The 18,181-nt window shown below is 41.0% G+C and overlaps 1 protein-coding gene and 2 non-coding genes across 3 annotated transcripts in view; 1 reads left to right on the forward strand and 2 right to left on the reverse strand.

The window, feature by feature from the left end:
• Nucleotides 1-1,835, reverse strand: part of pdlim4 (PDZ and LIM domain 4) — a 34,602-nt gene extending 32,767 nt beyond the window's left edge. The window contains exon 1 of the mRNA XM_030793700.1: nt 1,665-1,835. Coding sequence (XP_030649560.1) covers nt 1,665-1,757 — 93 coding nt within the window. The 5' untranslated portion in view covers nt 1,758-1,835. The remainder of the gene's footprint in view (nt 1-1,664) is intronic.
• A 15,235-nt stretch (nt 1,836-17,070) lies between these two features.
• Nucleotides 17,071-17,143, reverse strand: trnav-cac (transfer RNA valine (anticodon CAC)). The gene has a single exon. It is a non-coding gene; the product is annotated as a tRNA-Val (tRNA).
• A 626-nt stretch (nt 17,144-17,769) lies between these two features.
• trnar-ucg (transfer RNA arginine (anticodon UCG)) lies at nt 17,770-17,842 on the forward strand. Its single transcript has one exon. It is a non-coding gene; the product is annotated as a tRNA-Arg (tRNA).
• The last annotated feature ends 339 nt before the right edge of the window (nt 17,843-18,181 follow it).

Below are 18,181 nucleotides of genomic sequence, written 5' to 3' on the forward strand. Positions count from 1 at the left end.
AGCGCTTTGTGGCCAAGTGGGAAAGTTTTAATTACTATTTGTTTACTTTGAAATGAGTGCAGGTGCTTTGAAGTGGGAAATATCATTAAGTATGAATAAGCTTTTAACTGTTTGTAACATCAGTTCTTTTGTTAAGATGGGTATCAAGAGCTGCTTTCCATTTTTAAATTGAATAATACAGCAAAAGAAAGAATGGCATTGAGTAACTCGGTCGGTGAGTTCACGGCAGTTAATTACAAAAAAAGTCATAAGCAGCAACATCTGATGACAGTAAGGTCATCTGAGAACCTCGGATCACTGTCATGTGTACCATTAACAAATACGAATTAGAGGGCAGCTCACCTATCCTATAGCCTACGTTAACCAGACTTGATCGAATTTGTTAATCGAGTAATACTTAAGTGTTACTTTAGCCTTTACTTTAACCTTTACCTGTAAAATCTTAGCTTTACCAAGATTTACTCCTAGACCTACTCCTACACCGCATTAAACAGTTAAAAAACTTTCCCCCTCCGAGCAAGTAACCTCTCAGCCTATAATTTACACTTCTTGGCTGACGTTAGAATGTGCCCTGCAATCAAAGGTTTTAGATTATTCTTGCTTTACTTTACAGATATTCAGTTGTACACTTAAAGCTGAACTTAATCAAAAATATCCGTGCGTCCTGCGTCCTTGAGTTAACTTATTTTAACACACTAAAGTGTTCAAGTCCTGAGCAAGTCACGGGGTTTGCGAGTAGGCTGTCGGCCAGCATCTGACGTGACACCTGGAAGTTTTCAATGGCACCACAATCTCCGCTGAAAAACAAGTGTCAACGTCCACTCTGTGCAGAGAGCCCCGGGTTCTATGCTCCCTTTGAGATCAACGGGGCGCGACTGCTACTGTTTAAGCGAGGCGGTTTGCTTTCTAATGCAACAGTCATAACGCCGGATAACACAAGAGGTTTTTAAACGTAGTTCTTCTCCGTTCAGCGACAAACTGTGCCACTAGGCAACGGAACATGTTTCTAAATGACAGAAGTAAATATTTAGTGTAGCCTACATCAGCATCAAACCAAAAAAGGGATAGCGGATCACTCATGCCAGCATGGAACATGATGGAACAGACATGGTGCTGAAAGTTAGTTGCAGTTGACAGACTTGCTATGGTGTTCTTCATGTATGCTCCCAAAACCTATTTGTGAGAAGAGCGGCGCGTTGTTCTTGGCAACGTCCATACGGCCCAAATAAAAAGTTTCATATTCCTCGGTTACATGAATAAAACTACCACTTAAAAAAACAGGCATCTACGAACAGTTTGGCAAATCCGCTAACCTTTGCACGCCTCCTCCGTTAACACCGGCACAATCACGAAAGCTTCGAGACAGGGCAAAATGAAGAGAGAGAAAGCAGAAAGCTAACGTAAAAAGTAAACTGCCCAAGCAAATCATTCCTCAAAGTTAGGCCTACCTGTTTTTAAGGACAGAGTACTAAACAACTATGAGATCTGTTACAACTGTGAATAGGATGGGCTTTATAATGCGTTAAATACCATGGATTTTCGGAAATAACGGGACTCTTCTGTTGTCTCATCTCTTTCCCGCTGTAGCCAACACAAACTCTGGGAATTGACACCTATGAGAATAAAAAGTGAACTAATAAACAACAACAGAAAACTTAACATACCCTCGAAATTGTCAACGGTGTGCTAAAATCCTTTCCACCGACCAGCCGAAAACCCCAAGGTGAAGGTCCGTTCAGAGTTACCGTCTGAGCCATAATTGGAGGAAAAAAGTATCCAGTAGGCTAAAGTAAAACTCAAAACCTGGTGTTTAGAGTAGGATAACCAATCTCGTATCTGGCTCACGACACCGTCTCTTTTGCAAGAAATTGCAGCCTCACTTGATTCAGTCTTTAAATAATGAAACTGATGCTGACGTTGAAGTGGGAGTTGAACTTTGCTGCCGCCTCACAACGCGACGCCCAGGCAACAGCGCGGTAGCGTTCTGTGGTAGCCTACGGAATGGCAGCTCAGTTTGTAGTTTTGCGAAATAGGAAACGCTGTAGACTGGCCGAAGTTTCCTCACGGATGGACTTCACATCCCAGACGGCAATGTTGCCCGTTAAATTGTGCCGGCTGTGCGTTTGCTTCAATAGGAAAAAGTTATACAGCTGCAGCTATGCACTAAATGGAATAGAAATCCCAGTTTAACAAAAGTCTTGCTAAAAATTATTCGACATTAGTAATTGCTGAATTATTTCCTTCATATTCTGATAGGCCACAGTTTAACAGGGGCAAGCTTTGACGTTCCCTGTCTATGACTCGACCGTTCCATCAGACGAGTCTTATCAGAGAACGTCAGTGTGGGCTACACTCAGTCATCGTCTGTAATAATGACAGTCCACACATTAGTCAGAGACGAAGTGACTAAAGCGTTCCCACATGTAGGCCTAACGGCTTTGTCAGTTTAGACAAGAAGGGAATGTACTGTATGTAACAGTGAGGGAAACAAACCTGAACTACCTGAGGTAACAGTCCTGAAAGTTTCTCACCGAGCAGCGCCAAATGTGGATGAAGAAAACAATGAAAACACAATCGAAAAATACGGAACTGGATCTGGTTAGAGAGATAAAGACATTTAAAGGATGGCTTTGATAATATTTCCTTTCCCTCTGAAGTGATATATTAATGTCAGGGCCTAAAGATTCAGTCTTTATGACTTTTTTGTTCATTTTAATCTTTCATTTAAATTTTATTTTAATTTGACAATTTAGTTTTTGTGTTAAATGAACAAATTATTGTATCTGTCAGATGGAGATGGCAGATTTGATTTTTGACTTCACTCGCAATGTTATTTCTTTTAATATGACTAAAGACAATGTCCTTGGCAAACAATCTTAGCTTTTTCAGGCATTATCTGTTACACTAGTCTGCTCTCTTCAAACACATTCCTAATGAGATTCACAGTGCCAGTGACATTTTCTCAGTTTCCTTCGTTATTGGTCACTACACCTCACATCATCCCAACACACACTACACACTGCCACCAAACACAGGTCTATGCAAAAATAAATGGGTTAAAAGTAAGTGCAAACATTTACTTGGTTAGTTACTCTGAGGATGAGGTCACCTATGCAGTTGTGTCAATGCCGTTCCCACCAGTGAAACCTTACAAGATTTCAGCTTTTGGCAAAGACACAGACTATGAAACAGCACGAGTGCAGTCCTGTTTATTGCCTGCAGATGTGCAGTTGGTAACATTTTTGTAGCATCAAAGATGAAATGCCTCAGTTTGGTGGCTCACTTCTCATTTGGGGAGATTTATGTCCAAAGTGTTGAAAATTGTGAGTGTTAGAGCATTACACACAATGGAAACATTCGGGGGTATTGCAGACTCCCAACCCAAACTCCCAGGGGAAAATGCACACACAAGTTTGCGCTGTTTAATTCATGTGGTTTCCATAAAACTCAGAGCAATTGCACGGGCAGCATGCAGCTAATGACCTCACTCAGATTTCAGTGTTTACATCACATAACCTATATATCAACTAATGAAGGTAAACCTTTAAATCAGGGACAGAAATGTGAACGTTTAGAGCTGCTGAAATTCTCTCAGATCTACCAAACCATTTGCTCTATCACTTTCTATAATATAGTTGTGTTTTGTTGTTGTTGTTTGTTTGTTTGTTTCTTTGCTCTAAAGTCATACATGTGCCAGATGTTGTTGCTGAATATTTAAAGGTGTTGTGCTTACCAAACAATAAAACAATAAAAGCACATAACACAGGGAATATACAAATTTAATACAACTTAGTTGTAGATTTGTTTGGAATGGTGTTTCTATAGTGACATGGTGATGAACTAATGTCAACAGTATGCTTGTTTGGAAAACCAAAGCTCTCTCCCAGAGGGGCATTAATAGAGATGTCTTTCTTCAGTCAGGTAGCTGTTCTACTGAATTTACCTTTAAAAGGTTTCACCTGTGTATAAAACTAAAGCCTAAAACTAAAACTAAAAACTTATCACAACCTCCAGATTCCGCATAAAATAAACTGTGTAAACTATGTTGGATCATGTTATATTTAACAAGAAACACGCATTGTTCCACATAATTCATCCAGAGTTACATCAAAATTCCTTGATGTATTTATTTCTTTTGTTTATTTCTTTAACTATTCATTCATTCATTCATTCATTCATTTTTACAACACAAATAGTCATGGAAACACATTATGAAATGATTTTACTAGCAAATTGCTCATATTAGTCAGGCTAAGTAAGTTTGACTGAACCTGTACGTCAGTAAAGGAAGAAAAACGTGTTCCCATTCGGAATCAGGCTTGAACTCCCATAAGGATCTGGAGGAACATATGTAAGTTCTGCGGCATTGCTAAACAGGCAGAGTAATATTGTCTGACATGCCCTGTGAGGTTTTCTGCACTCAGCCTTTTCTTTGTTCAATTGTCCCTCAAAATTGATTGCTAGGCAACAGGCAGACACAGAGATAATCAAAATCTATGTGCTAAAGGGGCTAACAATGTATGCAGTTTACCCCATCTCTCAATCTGCACTCAAAGAATAGGCATGCCCTGAGAAAGGCAGATGCAGAAAGGGCGGGGGTGGGGGGTGGGGGGGGGGGGTACAGAGTCTACCGAATCTGTGGTGCCTGGCATTGTTTAGTTTGTATGTGGAAAGGTGTGGAAGAGTTGTGATCAAGTACAAAAAATGAAAATGTACTTTAGGAGTGTTTCTCTTGTGTGTGTGTGTGTGTGTGTGTGTGTAACAGAGAGAGAGATCAAGAGAGAAAGAGAAAATGAGAGAAAGAATTTGGAACAGGTTATCAAGAACAAATACAGAGGGCTGAAAGTGTGCAAGCGAAGTAAAAGTGTCATTTTCATGTGCTGAGATAAAGGACTGCAAACATTCCAGTCAATTTGCGTAATACAACTCAGGTTCAAATTTATGTCTCTTTAAACACTGTACATAAATCATCTTCAATACTTCTGCGTCCTTGGACGATTGACAATGTTTTTAATATCAGATGCTCAATTAGTATTATTCTCTTGCATGCAAAGTTTTAGATTTGACTTCAGCAAGTCAGACAGACAAGCAGATTACCTGCTCTTAAGCTTTTTCAATCTTTTAATCAGTGGTACTTTGAAGGAGGAGAAATCAGAGACCCTCAGGTTTACCAGTGGACTAATGCCCATTCTTCAAAATCAGGACAATGGCAGGTTTGGGCTGGGGGTTAGAGGGCTCAGGCTTTGACAGGGTGCATTGAGGTTGCCAGAGGTGGTTACCACTGGTAATGTTACAGGCTAGGTGTGGCAGAAAGAGGAATAATGACTTTCTTAGTGTAAACTTCACCCTCTATTGTCCAGATAACAACACTCACAGTCGTGAGGCCAAGTCAGTGGAGAGAACAAGTGGACAGGAAACAAAACCTCCTGCTGTCCTCCATATCGGTCATATACCCCCCCTCACACACACACACACACACACTCACACACACACACACACACACACACTCACTCACACACACACACACACACACACACACACACACACACACACACTCACTCATACATACCCACACTCAGACAGTGAGGTGTGTTGAACGAGTCTGATCTTGAGACGAGCAATTAGACAGTAGACTTAACAGGAAGTTCAGACGTCAGAGATCGCACATAGAGACAGGTTCACACCTCAGTGGGAAAAGCTGCAGAAATAGCAATGATGGGGTCATGTTACACAGACAGACACTAACACACAGCACTGAGGGCAGAGAAGGAGGAGGGGGGGGGGACTGGAGAGCCTAAATCTGTCATAAACTGGGCTTTTGTAACCCATTTTGCAGATTTCAAAACCTAATTGATAAACATACTACATTTTTATTTTCGTTTGCCTTAAACTTCTGACAAAGCAGACCGCAAAGCACCCCAATAAAATAAACTGCATTTCCAGATTAGATGGAACAAAGATCCAAACAAATGCCAAGATTAATAAACTGAGTGCAGATCTTGCTATTCCTTTTAAAGGAAGACTGGGACACGACAGTAGCAGCTTCCTACCGCAGAACTAGACGTTAATCTTTCGTCATTGGACAAGCTGCCATCAAGGCCAAAGTTCAACACTCTTCTATTTTGTTCAGAGAAAGATACTATTCATTACTATTTGCATTGCCTCACCTTTATTAAGATAGTGTAGAATGCAGAATCTATTGTAATGGGTACAACCTCCTATTTTCAGTTGCCTGATTGCCTACCAATGAAATAAAACAGCTGAGTTAGATACTGATGCTGCTGATGTACACACTTTAGCATGCTGATCATGCAGACAGAGAGAGAGAGAGAGAGAGAGAGGTGGGGAGAGAGGAACAAACAATTATACTTTATAAACAAAGAGAAGGATTTAACGTTGCTGTCAAAACTTTTTAGAATTTGCCCGTTCCAGAGCAGGGGCCAAAAACAGTGCAGCTGATATTCATTAAACCTGCAATAAATCATTGAGTCATTTTCTGTTTGTGTTATTTTCAGACAATGAATTCAGTTTCAGCTGATGTCCTGTACAAACTCAAACTGCATTAAGCCATTAGGTAAACTGACTCCAATTCAGATCGACAGTAACTATTGACCAGACCCTCTCATGGTATCCACACAATGCATACCCCTTTCCCTCTATTTCAACACAGCACACCCACACACCTGCACACATTCTCAAATCTAATATTCCGAAGGGTGAGCCGGTAGAAAGGCCTCACTCTGTTTATCTTGCTGATGGCTGATAACAAAGGGGAGGCTGCTAGCACAGTCAACAGGAATTGTCCTGTAGAGTCATTCACGCCTGGGGTTCCACATAGCCTCCCCACTCATAACCTTGGAGGAACGCCAAACAACACTTGTGAGAAAGAAAAACAGATTCTTCTGAAAAGCTACACACCTACAGGAAATGACTTGTTCTCTGGCTCGCATTTGCCACAATCCATTTAGTCCTTTAGACCAGAATCAACTCGGTGCTTCCTACAGGGAGAAAATGACTGTGAATGCTTTTCAGAAGGTAGTGAAGGAAATAAAGAAACAATGAGAATCTTTTGTTCTGTATGCTGAAGTTTAGGCAGTATCAAAAAACGTACCAAGTCCTCTTGAGCTTTTGTGATTGCCAAGCTATTCACTGATAAATGTCCAGTCTTAGAGGCTTTGTTTGCCTGCTTGCATTTATGCGTTTCTCTTTATTGGTCTCTGTCTCCCCTAGTTTGTTTGGACAAGACTGGCAGGATGGGTCTTAAGTGTCTTTTGAGGAATTTTTTCTGTGGGCTTTGTTAAAACCTCTTGAGGAATGAAGGGACCTGTGGCTTTTTTGCGAGTTTGTAACAGAATGCCGTACCTTCTTTCCATAATCACTTCCAGACCAGAGGCTGTTTCCTTCTTGGTGAGGTAGATTCTTGTCAAACACCATCAGATAATGGATTCTCCACCGAGAACCTTAACCTCATACTTCTCTTGACTTCCTTGTAATCCTCGGAGGCTAAAACTGGAAAATGTCTGTGCGTATCCCATCATCTCCTTGTCCTCAGATAACCTTTTACATAACATACTTTTTCATAACCAACCTCAGCTTTTTTTTTGTTTTGTTCTTTTCTAAAGGAAAAGAAGCTTTGGTTGCGCTGACCTCACACTTTTTTTCAGAAAATCACGCTCCATCAATATTGCCAAAAGTAATATCCTACATGTATCTGCACAACGCCTCCTCCACAGTCTCTACCCGACTCAACTCAAAAGATCTCTGCGTTGACAATATCCAGAGTATGGCAAGTGTGTCTTGCCTTGTTTTAAATAATCGCCAAGCACTTAGTATGTTGAGGAGTTTATTGCTCATGGCAGGCTGTAAGGATATCGTGGAATACTGGAATTGTTCATTCAGAGACTTTTAGGGCAGTTTTGTGGTTAGTGGCCCATGGTTTCTGGCATTAAATGATCCAATACCATTTGGAGTGAAAGACGCAGGAGACCTGGGGGTCTGCATTTTTACCCCCCCCCCGTTAAACTGCTCTTTGAAGATTTTCCATGCCTGCTCGCAGCCCTTGATTGCTTGAGCATGTGTCACATGTCTATTTTCCTAATATTCGCGGCTGGTTATCCGTCAGACTCTCTCTTTTGCCACATGAGAACGCTGGCCGTGCCTTTCGACTGCTCAAAATAAAACCCTGCTCCAAATAACTCACAGTTACTGTGTGTGTGTTGGGAGATGAAATGTAAACACACAATCTGATTTCACCTAATTTAAGTTATTTGGCAGGTGTATTCTATTCAAAGTGTCGAAGTTAGACAAGCCCGAGAGGGAACACAGCTGTGCCTTTGGCCACCGGCGTGTTTTCTCCATTTACAGCTTCATTGTTGTAGGAACTTTCAGGGGGAAGCAAAAGTGGAATTAGGGATTCTTCCTTTTCCCTTTTTTTTTGGCCAAAACTTGCTGCCAGAAGTGCTTTTGTCACAGCTAAATCACTGTTTTCAAGCAAGTGGTCTTCTGTTCAAGAACACAAAGTCATAAAAACACCCCCTTCTCCCAAACCCAGCAGAAATTTACTAGGAGTCAATGTCACAGGGCCTCCCACCAAACTGGAACAGAAAATGGGGTCCCATTATATAGACTCTCTCTAAATTATGTGGACAGTTATTTAGAGGAACAACAAGTCTCTCCTTCATCTGAAACATATTTCACCCCTGTAATTGGTGACCTTTTTCACGAGAGGACCACTGGGTCACCAGAGGAGGTCCGGAGCAGCATTGTGTGGTTGTTGTGAGGCTGTATTTCAGCGATATGTGGAACATTTGGGAATTTCTGTGGAACAGTGCCATAATTTTAACTCATCTCTCTCTCTCTCTCTCTCTCTCTCTCTCGCTCTCTCTCTCTCTCTCTCTCTCTCTCTCGCTCTCTCTCTCTCTCTCTCTCTCTCTCTCTCTCCCTCTCTCTCTCTCTGTCTCTCTCTCTCTCTCATCTTCTTTCAGTTGCCCTCCTTCCCTCCCTCACAAATACAGAGTACCCAGGTGCCGACAGCACCAGATAAGGCTGCTCAACACGCTAATGGAAAATTGAGTGAACAGGTCAGGGCCGAGCTTGAGATTATGTCAGAATGTTCCACACAAGCATTTTGGCTTATTCTCACACTTGTGAGTGATTAAAGGGAGTCAGTGAGAGTGCTCTTCAGCTCGGAGAGCAACAGTCACCAGCCCCATTGTCCAGAAAGACGTCTGAAAACCTTTCTGTCACCTCCTCCTCTTCTCCCTGGGGATGACTGCTTCATGGTGCTGAATGGTTTCACTCGAAACCTGAGCTGCCACGCTGACAGATCATTTCATTCTTAGCCAGGCTAGATTTGGGAATCCCCCAGTCATTTAGATTTCTTTTTCTTTCTTTCTTTCTTTCTTTCTTTCTTTCTTTCTTTCTTTCTTTCTTTCTTTCTGTCTTTCTTTTCAGTTTCTCTTCTTTGCTTTTATTTTCTGTGCTCCCATATGTTACCTCATTGGTTTCTGTATTTCTGCATGTACAGCATACTGTGAATGGTTTTCAGTGTGAATATGTAATTACAGAAAAATGCCCTTTGCATTCCTAAACTGCTTCAGAGACCTAGGGTTTGCGAAGTGGTATGTTATGGGGTTTTTTAACACTTTACCTTACAAGTAATCAATAGTGTGAGATTCTTGAATGAATTATTGATCATTATAGAAAAAAAGAACTTTCGACTGTCAGTTTTAAACTCTAAGACTGTAACAGCTGAATATTGACTTGTTTGGTTCAGCATGTCGATCCAAAGGTCAGTGCAAACTGGCTGCTTGAATTTCAGAGAAATCTTTTTCTTAAAGAGGAGCCAAATTTATTTTTTCCAAAAGACCCAAGCTTGTGAAGGCCTGTAAGCAGAACTGTTCTTTGGGTCGTTGCTCTAATCTTTGACTCAAAGTATAAGTCATTTTCCAGACTCCAGCACAGAGACTCAGTTCATCAGAGTGTGAACCTCCCTTGGCCCTTCTGCTGCATGTAATCACATGTAACCTCTAACAGGCGTGATAACGAGTGTGTCCACCTCAGTTACATGTTACGGTCCTCTCACGTCCATCAGATCTGTGCACTCCAGCATGGTGCTGTAATACCAATCAACACTACATTATGATGCTACGCCAGCTGTGCAAGTTTGATTGTTTTAGACAGACAGACAGACAGACAGACAGACAGACAGACAGACAGACAGATAGATAGATAGATAGATAGATAGATAGATAGATAGATAGATAGATAGATAGATAGATAGATAGATACTTTATTCATCCCCTTGGGGTAATTCAGGTTTCCAGTAGCTTATATGGATGTTTTTTGTTTTATATTTTTATTTAAACTTTTCAGTATGCAAACAATTACTTTTTGCATGGATCAACACATGAGTCAACAGAGTGTATGTTCACCTCATCCTCAATGTGTGGATGTATGTCCAGAGATGGCAAAAGTAAAAGTAGAGGCACTTTTGCTAAAAGAAAATTACTCTAGGTAGAGTTAAAATATCCCTCCTGAAAAATATTTAAGAAAGAGTAAAATAGTCACTCACTTACACTTTACAAAAATGGTTGTCAGTTTAACTTAGAGTACTTCTTTTTTTAGCAGGAGTACTTCTGCCTTTACTTTTGCCATCTCTGTGTATGTCTGAGTATCAGAACACAGTTGGAGACATTATGGCAAGAGATGAACAAAGCCCTTGCCTGGCAATTGTTGTGTGTTATTATATATTACTAATACATCCTGAACTGTCAAATGGACATTAGCTGTACAGTACTATGCATGTAAGATATATTTTGCCAGTGAGACCCTAAATAAGTCTGGGCCATCTTTGTATTAGTTAGGCTGAGCACCTGTTTATTCAATCAAACAAAGGGACATTTTTATGGGTGCACCTCTTAGAATAAGAACTGTAACTATATACAAGTTCAGTATAATTCAATGGCATGGCTTCTTAAAGGCATAAAAGTGAAAAAGAGGAATTGTACACAGGAGAAAAAGACCACATTCTGAAGAAGCGGAAGAATACAATTGTAAAAGAATAGATACATAAAACAAAAGTGGATCAGTCAGAATCGTTTTTATCCGGTCACTGAACATACCTCAGATCGTGCCGAGTTGAAATGGAAATGAGAGTTTAACCCTCTCATAGCTGTGTTAAGAGCCATGCTGTGCATGCATTCCATAATGTCTGTTGAGAAGTTACACTGATACCACCAATCCAGACGTTCACAGTCAAACTGTAACACACGCTGTGAACGTTCTTGATCATTCTCCAGTTATATCCCCTTGAAACATCTTTCTCAGACTCTGTATTTGTTTTAGGGGGAGAAAAATCCATTGCTGTTATAGGCATCATTCTTAACAGACAAGTCCACAATAACAGTATCAATTTTTTGAGAGAATCTTGAAATGTTCTTGTTTTAGACACCTGATAAATCACTGATGTTTTGTCTAAATGATCTAGACAGGTAATTGCTTGCTATTATAAGCACCATTCTTACTAGACAAGTTAAGCTTAACAGCGTCAGTTTTTGGAGAGTATTTTGTAGCGTTCTTGTTTTAGGCACCTGATCAATCACATCTGATCTTATGATGTAACTAATTAGTCGCACGCAAGGAAAATTCTGCTTAGCATAAGCAAAAGATAGTATTACCCACAAAAGTTCAGTAGCCAACAATCTTTCATTACACCTCACCTATCACAAACTATACGCATGTTTCAGTGACTGGCTGGTTAGTTAGCTGTAACATATGTAGATTAGATTGGTTAAAATGAGCTCATTGCCTCAGGAAAACACAAGACAAGTTTAGAGGCATCAGCAGGAGTGGCAGTTGTGAAATTCCTCTAACACCATTCAAGAAAAATCCTCAAGACCCTTCTGAAGTGCAGTCGTCCAACCCCCCCCCCCCCCCCCCCCCCCGCCCCCACAGATCGTCTGATATGCTTACTTTTGGGTTGAATATTATCTGTGTTTAGCTGGAATTCATTTTGCCCCCTTCTTTTATTTTTCACAGATTTGCAGAAATGAAGACTTAGTTTCTGGCCCCGGTGGTGAATGCAGCAGCCAGGCACTGATCAGGAACAATTTAACCATTCCAATACAAACTTAGATTTATCCTGTATCAGACTGCAGACTGTACACTTTTAGAGGACTGCAAACTCAGCTGACTGTAAAAATGGCACAACCAATAATGTGACATGAACTTAGTAGTTTCTCAATTCACATGTTAAACTATATGCATATGTTAGTTTTATACCTATGTGAGAACTGCGTGCTGTAATACTGACTCCTAGTGCGCAAAAAGAGTTAAAACCCAACACAAAACAGACAACACGAAATACAATAAAAATACACAGAATAAATGGCTCATTTAAGCTCTTCTTCTATAAATTTAAGATTGAAAAATCGAGCAAATGTTTAATAAGCCACCTCTATGGGACTGACACAATCAGCTGGGAAACCCTTTTAAGTTGTTCACAGTCTTTAATATGAAGGCATTACTTTTGCCTAAAATATAACAGACTTCAAATTTGCACATCTTTTCCAAATGTTTTGGCAATACATTTTCATAAATTAAATTTGATGTCTTGGTTAATGGTTAATGTTTAATCAGACCTAGGTCAGGCTATTGCGACAAAATCTAAAGTTTACATTCAGTCTAGACAACTCTCTCTTTGAAAGCATGCAGACATCCATAAGACAAAAAGAGAACTAAGCCATGACATCTTGTGAGAACACCTGGTTACACCTGGTGAAAATGTCCATCTAAATCAGGCTGTAAATGGGCATGGCTGTTGAGCCCACCAATGCCCATAATGATTAAGCTTGTTATCAGCAAACTTGGCATTGTTATAGCTTTATAAGAGGCTACAGGATTAAACTGTTCATCCTCTCAGAAGACTTCATGTTATTTGACCGTACATTAATGATAAAATGAATGGTTAAAATGAGAAAAGTAACTGTGGAAGCCGGCATACTTTTTGTTTTTTGTTGAAGCACAGTGTTCGTTGTGCACCCACTCACTGGGTTCAACATTTAGTTACAGTTATTGTGAAGGAATGCAATGCATGAAAACGACACACATAACAGCTATGATGACTTGTGAGTTACGCAACTTTTTAATTTTCATTTCAGCTTACACACAATAAACAAAGTAGTCAAGACAGTCTGCCTCTTGCTAGAGGTTTGTCTTGCATTTCCTCTGTGATGGGTGTACAGAAAGGTAGTTCATATAAATGAAAAATGATATTAGCCTAATGTGCATGGTAGGAAGGCTGCCCCCCCTCCCAAAAAAAAAAAGATGTGTTGCAAAAAGCATTTGTTTGCATAGGGAGACATCTAGTGGTCTTTTCGTTTACTAAGCCGACATACCAAATAAGTGTAAAGGGGACATGTACAATATTCAAGTAAGTGAGATTTTAAAATATTGTATGTTATGGTAAATGTTACGCTTAAACTAAACCTAAATTACATTTTGGATTTTTATACATTCGAAACATGTGAGAGAACTACAGTGTGTATTTTCTTTTACACAGAATTAGCAGGCTTCTTATAAATTGAAATTTGAAACGTTTGACACTGTCTGTAATAAAGCTGTGTTTTGAGATGATTCCTTTGTTTTATTTCATTGTTGTCATAAACTTCTTTCATTCATATCAAGTGTACATACTGATATGTGGACATTTTCCAACCCAAACTTTTTGCTATCAAGGTCACCCTGGCTAAATGAATCAAATTATTTCAAACATCTTCTATTAACCTTTAACTTCAGATATAGATAGGTAAATAGTTCATGATAAAGTATCCTTAATCTGTATTTATGCGATTAAAGTGAACATTTACCTTACAAAACCAGTTGCAAGCTGTGTGTATGCGCCACAGGATGACTTGGTGGTCTGTTACACCATTGGGGCAGGACATGACATGGTGACTATACTTGCACAAACAACATTCATTGATCAGTCATGCACAACATCAATAACCCCCTGATACGTCACTGAACATAAGCTGACACTGATGCACATTCTTAAGCACATTTTCATTGCGTTAATCCAGAGGTACTGATTCAGCGTGTAGTTAATGTTTGATCCGGCCATGGGAAAAGTTGGGTGAAAAAGTAACTTGACACCTCCCGCCCAAAGCAGCGGTCCTGTGCACACACTGCTCTCCGCAGTCATCTGAAGCAAGATTTTCTCTTTTCCCTGGTTATTAAGAGAGAGGTGGGGTCATCATGGCTCTTCGTGGTCTAATACGACAGCACGTCGGTATGACATACAAGGAAGGCAAATCTCCTGACATTTGGCCTGTCAGTCTTTTCTTTCATATGCAAACTGTTCAAAACGGCTCACGCATTTCAGTCCACGCCAGCCTAGTGCATGTCTGCTGCTCTGAAAAAAGTCAGCAAAGTAAGGCCCTGTTTACACCTTGCATTAAGATCCGATTCTGGTGATCCGATCACGAGTGTTGGTGACAGCGTTTCGAGTCAGGCACCGTGTGTACACTCTTCCTACCACTGCATGTCTCCCATATGGTTGGATGGCATCGCTTTTCAGGCTGGGGTGAATGTTTCAAAAACAACAGTCAAGTTCAAGGACTTGCGGCAAAGAACACTACAAGGAGAGCGAATACCAGCTATGGAGAGGGTTTAAGGCAGCTAAAGAACCCTTCTCATACAAGCTACAGGAGCAGTTCTCAGATAGTGACTATTTTACAGTATGGAAAAGCTTGCAGAAGATTAAGTATTGCGAAAAGATGAAGATGGCCCCAGAACTGACAAGCCAGCTGATAATACCACATGCAACCATCCTAATCAAAATGACTGTTACCCTTCATGTGTACATAGTGTCTAGATCTCAAGCATCTATTTCTTCATTTGATGTTTGTATACTTGTATATGTGTGTGGACACAGTCTGAATTGCATTTCGATGACTGTATTTTTGACACACTGAGGTGATCTTTTAAAAAAAGGAACTTTGATATCATTGGCAGGTTAAGCACATTTACTCTGCTGAAGTGCACTTTCCTAATATGTTAAAGCTTATTTAAACAAATGTAAATTATTAATTTTAGTGTACCACTAAAACATACATTAAGAGACAAAATATTTTTAATTTAACTTTTAACTTTGGGGATATATACTTACTAAATCTTTTGTTGGGCTGTTTTGGTATTTTGTTTGGCGGGGGAAATTTTGAACTTAATGTCCAGACGGGTTTAGGTCATTTCTGCATTCTTTTAAATAAAGTGTTTTGGATGGAAAGTTCTTGTTTGATGCATTTTTTCATTCACTTTTTACTCACATCGTGTCATGCATACACTCAAACTCTACAACTGAATGCATTTGTAGTGCGTTTTATTTGAGGCAAAGCAGGTAAAAAAGGTGGTCTTTAGACAACAGTGTACTCAACTGCCATTATAGTGTTTCTAATTTTAACACCAGAAGACAACAGATTTGAACAGTGATTCAGCGCACCATGGCCATATTTTAATATACACTGTCTACATCTTTAAGTGTACTGAAGTACTCAAAGGGGTGTACTGTAGTGTGTTGGGGGTACATGGGCAGAGCTTCCCAGCATGCCTTGCTGAGTCCCAGTCCTTTATTGTTCAATTTATGTTTCCATTCATGTCTAGTAGAAGTGTATGCCTATTGTTCATCATCTAGTCTTTGTGTTGTGCTGATTGATTTGCGTGATAGTTGAACATTATCTATGCACAGTGAGTGTAACTGTCCTCACGAATGATGCTGTTCCCCTACCATATGTAAGTTCAGATATGTCATTGTCTAATTAACTGACTCATTGATTAGTTGATTTACTTTGTTGCTATGTGATTAAATAAGTACTTGGTGAAAGCCAAGGAGAGTTGAAGCAGCGTCACTGTCAGTAAGGACAGTATAACTTGCCACAGTGCTCCAAACATAAATGTTAGGACAACACTTATTAAAAGTATGTTTCCGGCACATTTCTTGGAAATACATTTTGAAAATCGGTTATATCCCAAGATCACCTATTAAAGTAGCATTTAGCATATTTAATTTGCATTAAAATTTAAATAAAAAATTACTTAAATATACTTAAGTTCAAACAAGCTGTTCCAAAATAGTACATGTAGCACACACTGAAGTGCCATTAAAATGTGGGCATTAATAGTATTTTTTTTTTTTTTTTAAGAAAAAGTGCACTGCTCTGAAATGCACTTTAATACACTTTTTTTCACAAGGGACATTTTATGGGCAAGTATGAGCACAAAAGCCCAAAGCTCACCAAGACAAATATCTCTTACACGTGCATGCTCTACATACAGTATGCATGTGCTCAATCAAGTATATTTCTGATTCTGATCATCACACAACAGAATACCACTGAGTTTGATTGGGCTTCCTGCAAATGGAATTTCCATGCTGCTCCCTCAGAGCTTTTTCCCACTGCAGTTTGAGGTGGCGTTCCCCGTTCAAGTTGGATACCATACACTGACTGAGGAAGTGATCGCAACTTTGGCTGCTTGGCCTTTCTATGGATCTTTGAAAATTAAACAAAGGCTTCCGTGCTGTGGCCTTTTATATCCAACAGGACAAAACTTAGAATGAACTAAAATGCTGTTGTGTACCTACTTTGATTGCTTACTGCTTAACTGGGTGAAAAAACGGCAAACACCTTCTCCCACAGGAAGCGGCTGCAATCTACGTATGTGAGCACTATACTCCGTCTTGCAAGAATCAGACATCTGTTTCTGCCCCATTTCCAACCAAGGACCTTTCGTGTGTTAGGCGAATGTGATGACCACTACACTACGGAAACCTGACATGAGGGGCCTAGAGAGGGCGGCTCGCCGGGTCTGGCTCAGGCCTGCCGCGAAGGCCGCCTGCTTGGCGGACGAGGCTCGGGACGAGCTGGGGTGGTGGAAAGCCAAATATCTGCGGCGTCAAAGATCTAGAGGAAAGGAGGGCGTTTGTCGTGTGGGTCTTTCACTGTTACGCCCGCTGCCCTCACCCTGAGTAGGCTCCTTCGGTGCAGACAGGGCTGCAAGCATTGCCAAAAGGACTGTTTCTGCCCGGTTTCGAACCGGGGACCTTTCGCGTGTGAGGCGAACGTGATAACCACTACACTACAGAAACTGCAAAGGGCGCCCCGGGAGTCGGCTCGTTCGCGCACTGGACGACGTTACTGAAGTCGCCGGAGACGCCAGAGTCGCCGCCGCCAGCTGCGTGTCAAGCTGGAGGCTGGAGACCTTGCTAATACTAATCTATATACCTCAAGCTGGCTGTCATTTAGCTGGCTTCTTGCCAGACCAAGCCACGTGTAACCATTCTCCTCGAGATGACTCTGTTTCCTCTTTTGTGTACGTGGTTCAGACGGCATGTGCGTGATTCTGTATGTGTGTGGATACAGACGTTTGCGCACGGCTCATTTGTGTAGTCGGTTGTCTGCTAGTGTGGTTATCTGTTAGCTTCCTCATTGCTGCGTGTTTTGTGTTTCTGATTCGGATCGTCACGCGGTGGAATTTCGCCAAGCTTGATGGAATTGAGCTGGGCTTCTTGCAGCTGCATTTGGATTTCCATTCTGCTTCCTCAGAGGTTGTGCCCACTGCAGTTTGAACTAGCATTCCTCGCTCCACTTGGACACGACGCGCCGACTGAAGAAGTGACCCCGAGTTTGGCTGCCTGGCAGTTTCTATGGATCCTTAAAATGAAACAAAGGCTTGGCTGCCGTGCTCTTTGGCGTCCTGCGCGGCCCTCCTGTAGACCACGTGGCCTAATGGACAAGGCGTCTGACTTCGGATCAGAAGACTGAGGGTTCGAGTCCCTTCGTGGTTGCCTTTACGCTGTGCTAGTGCCTGTGCTTGCTGACCGGCGCAGTTGTGCCGGTGGTTTTGAAGTTCACCGAACCCCTGCCAGCAATACGCAGGCTCCTGTTGTGTAACTGCTCTGATATTGCTTACTGCTTAGCTGGGTGAAAAAATGGCTAACGGGCTCCCTGGTGCAATGAGCACACACGCACCTTAAAACTTACCACTGGAAAATTAGAACATAAATGGCGCCAAACTAATTTGGTAGTATTCCAGTTAGCATGGAAGGAGAGCCTCCTGGGCGATAGAAAAGCTCTTAGTGCCAGACGAGAGACAGCAGCTTAATAAAATTGAGGAATGTGTAAAG

The sequence above is a fragment of the Chanos chanos genome, chromosome 16, assembly GCF_902362185.1.
Source record: "Chanos chanos chromosome 16, fChaCha1.1, whole genome shotgun sequence".
In the NCBI taxonomy this organism is placed as follows: Eukaryota; Metazoa; Chordata; class Actinopteri; order Gonorynchiformes; family Chanidae; genus Chanos; species Chanos chanos.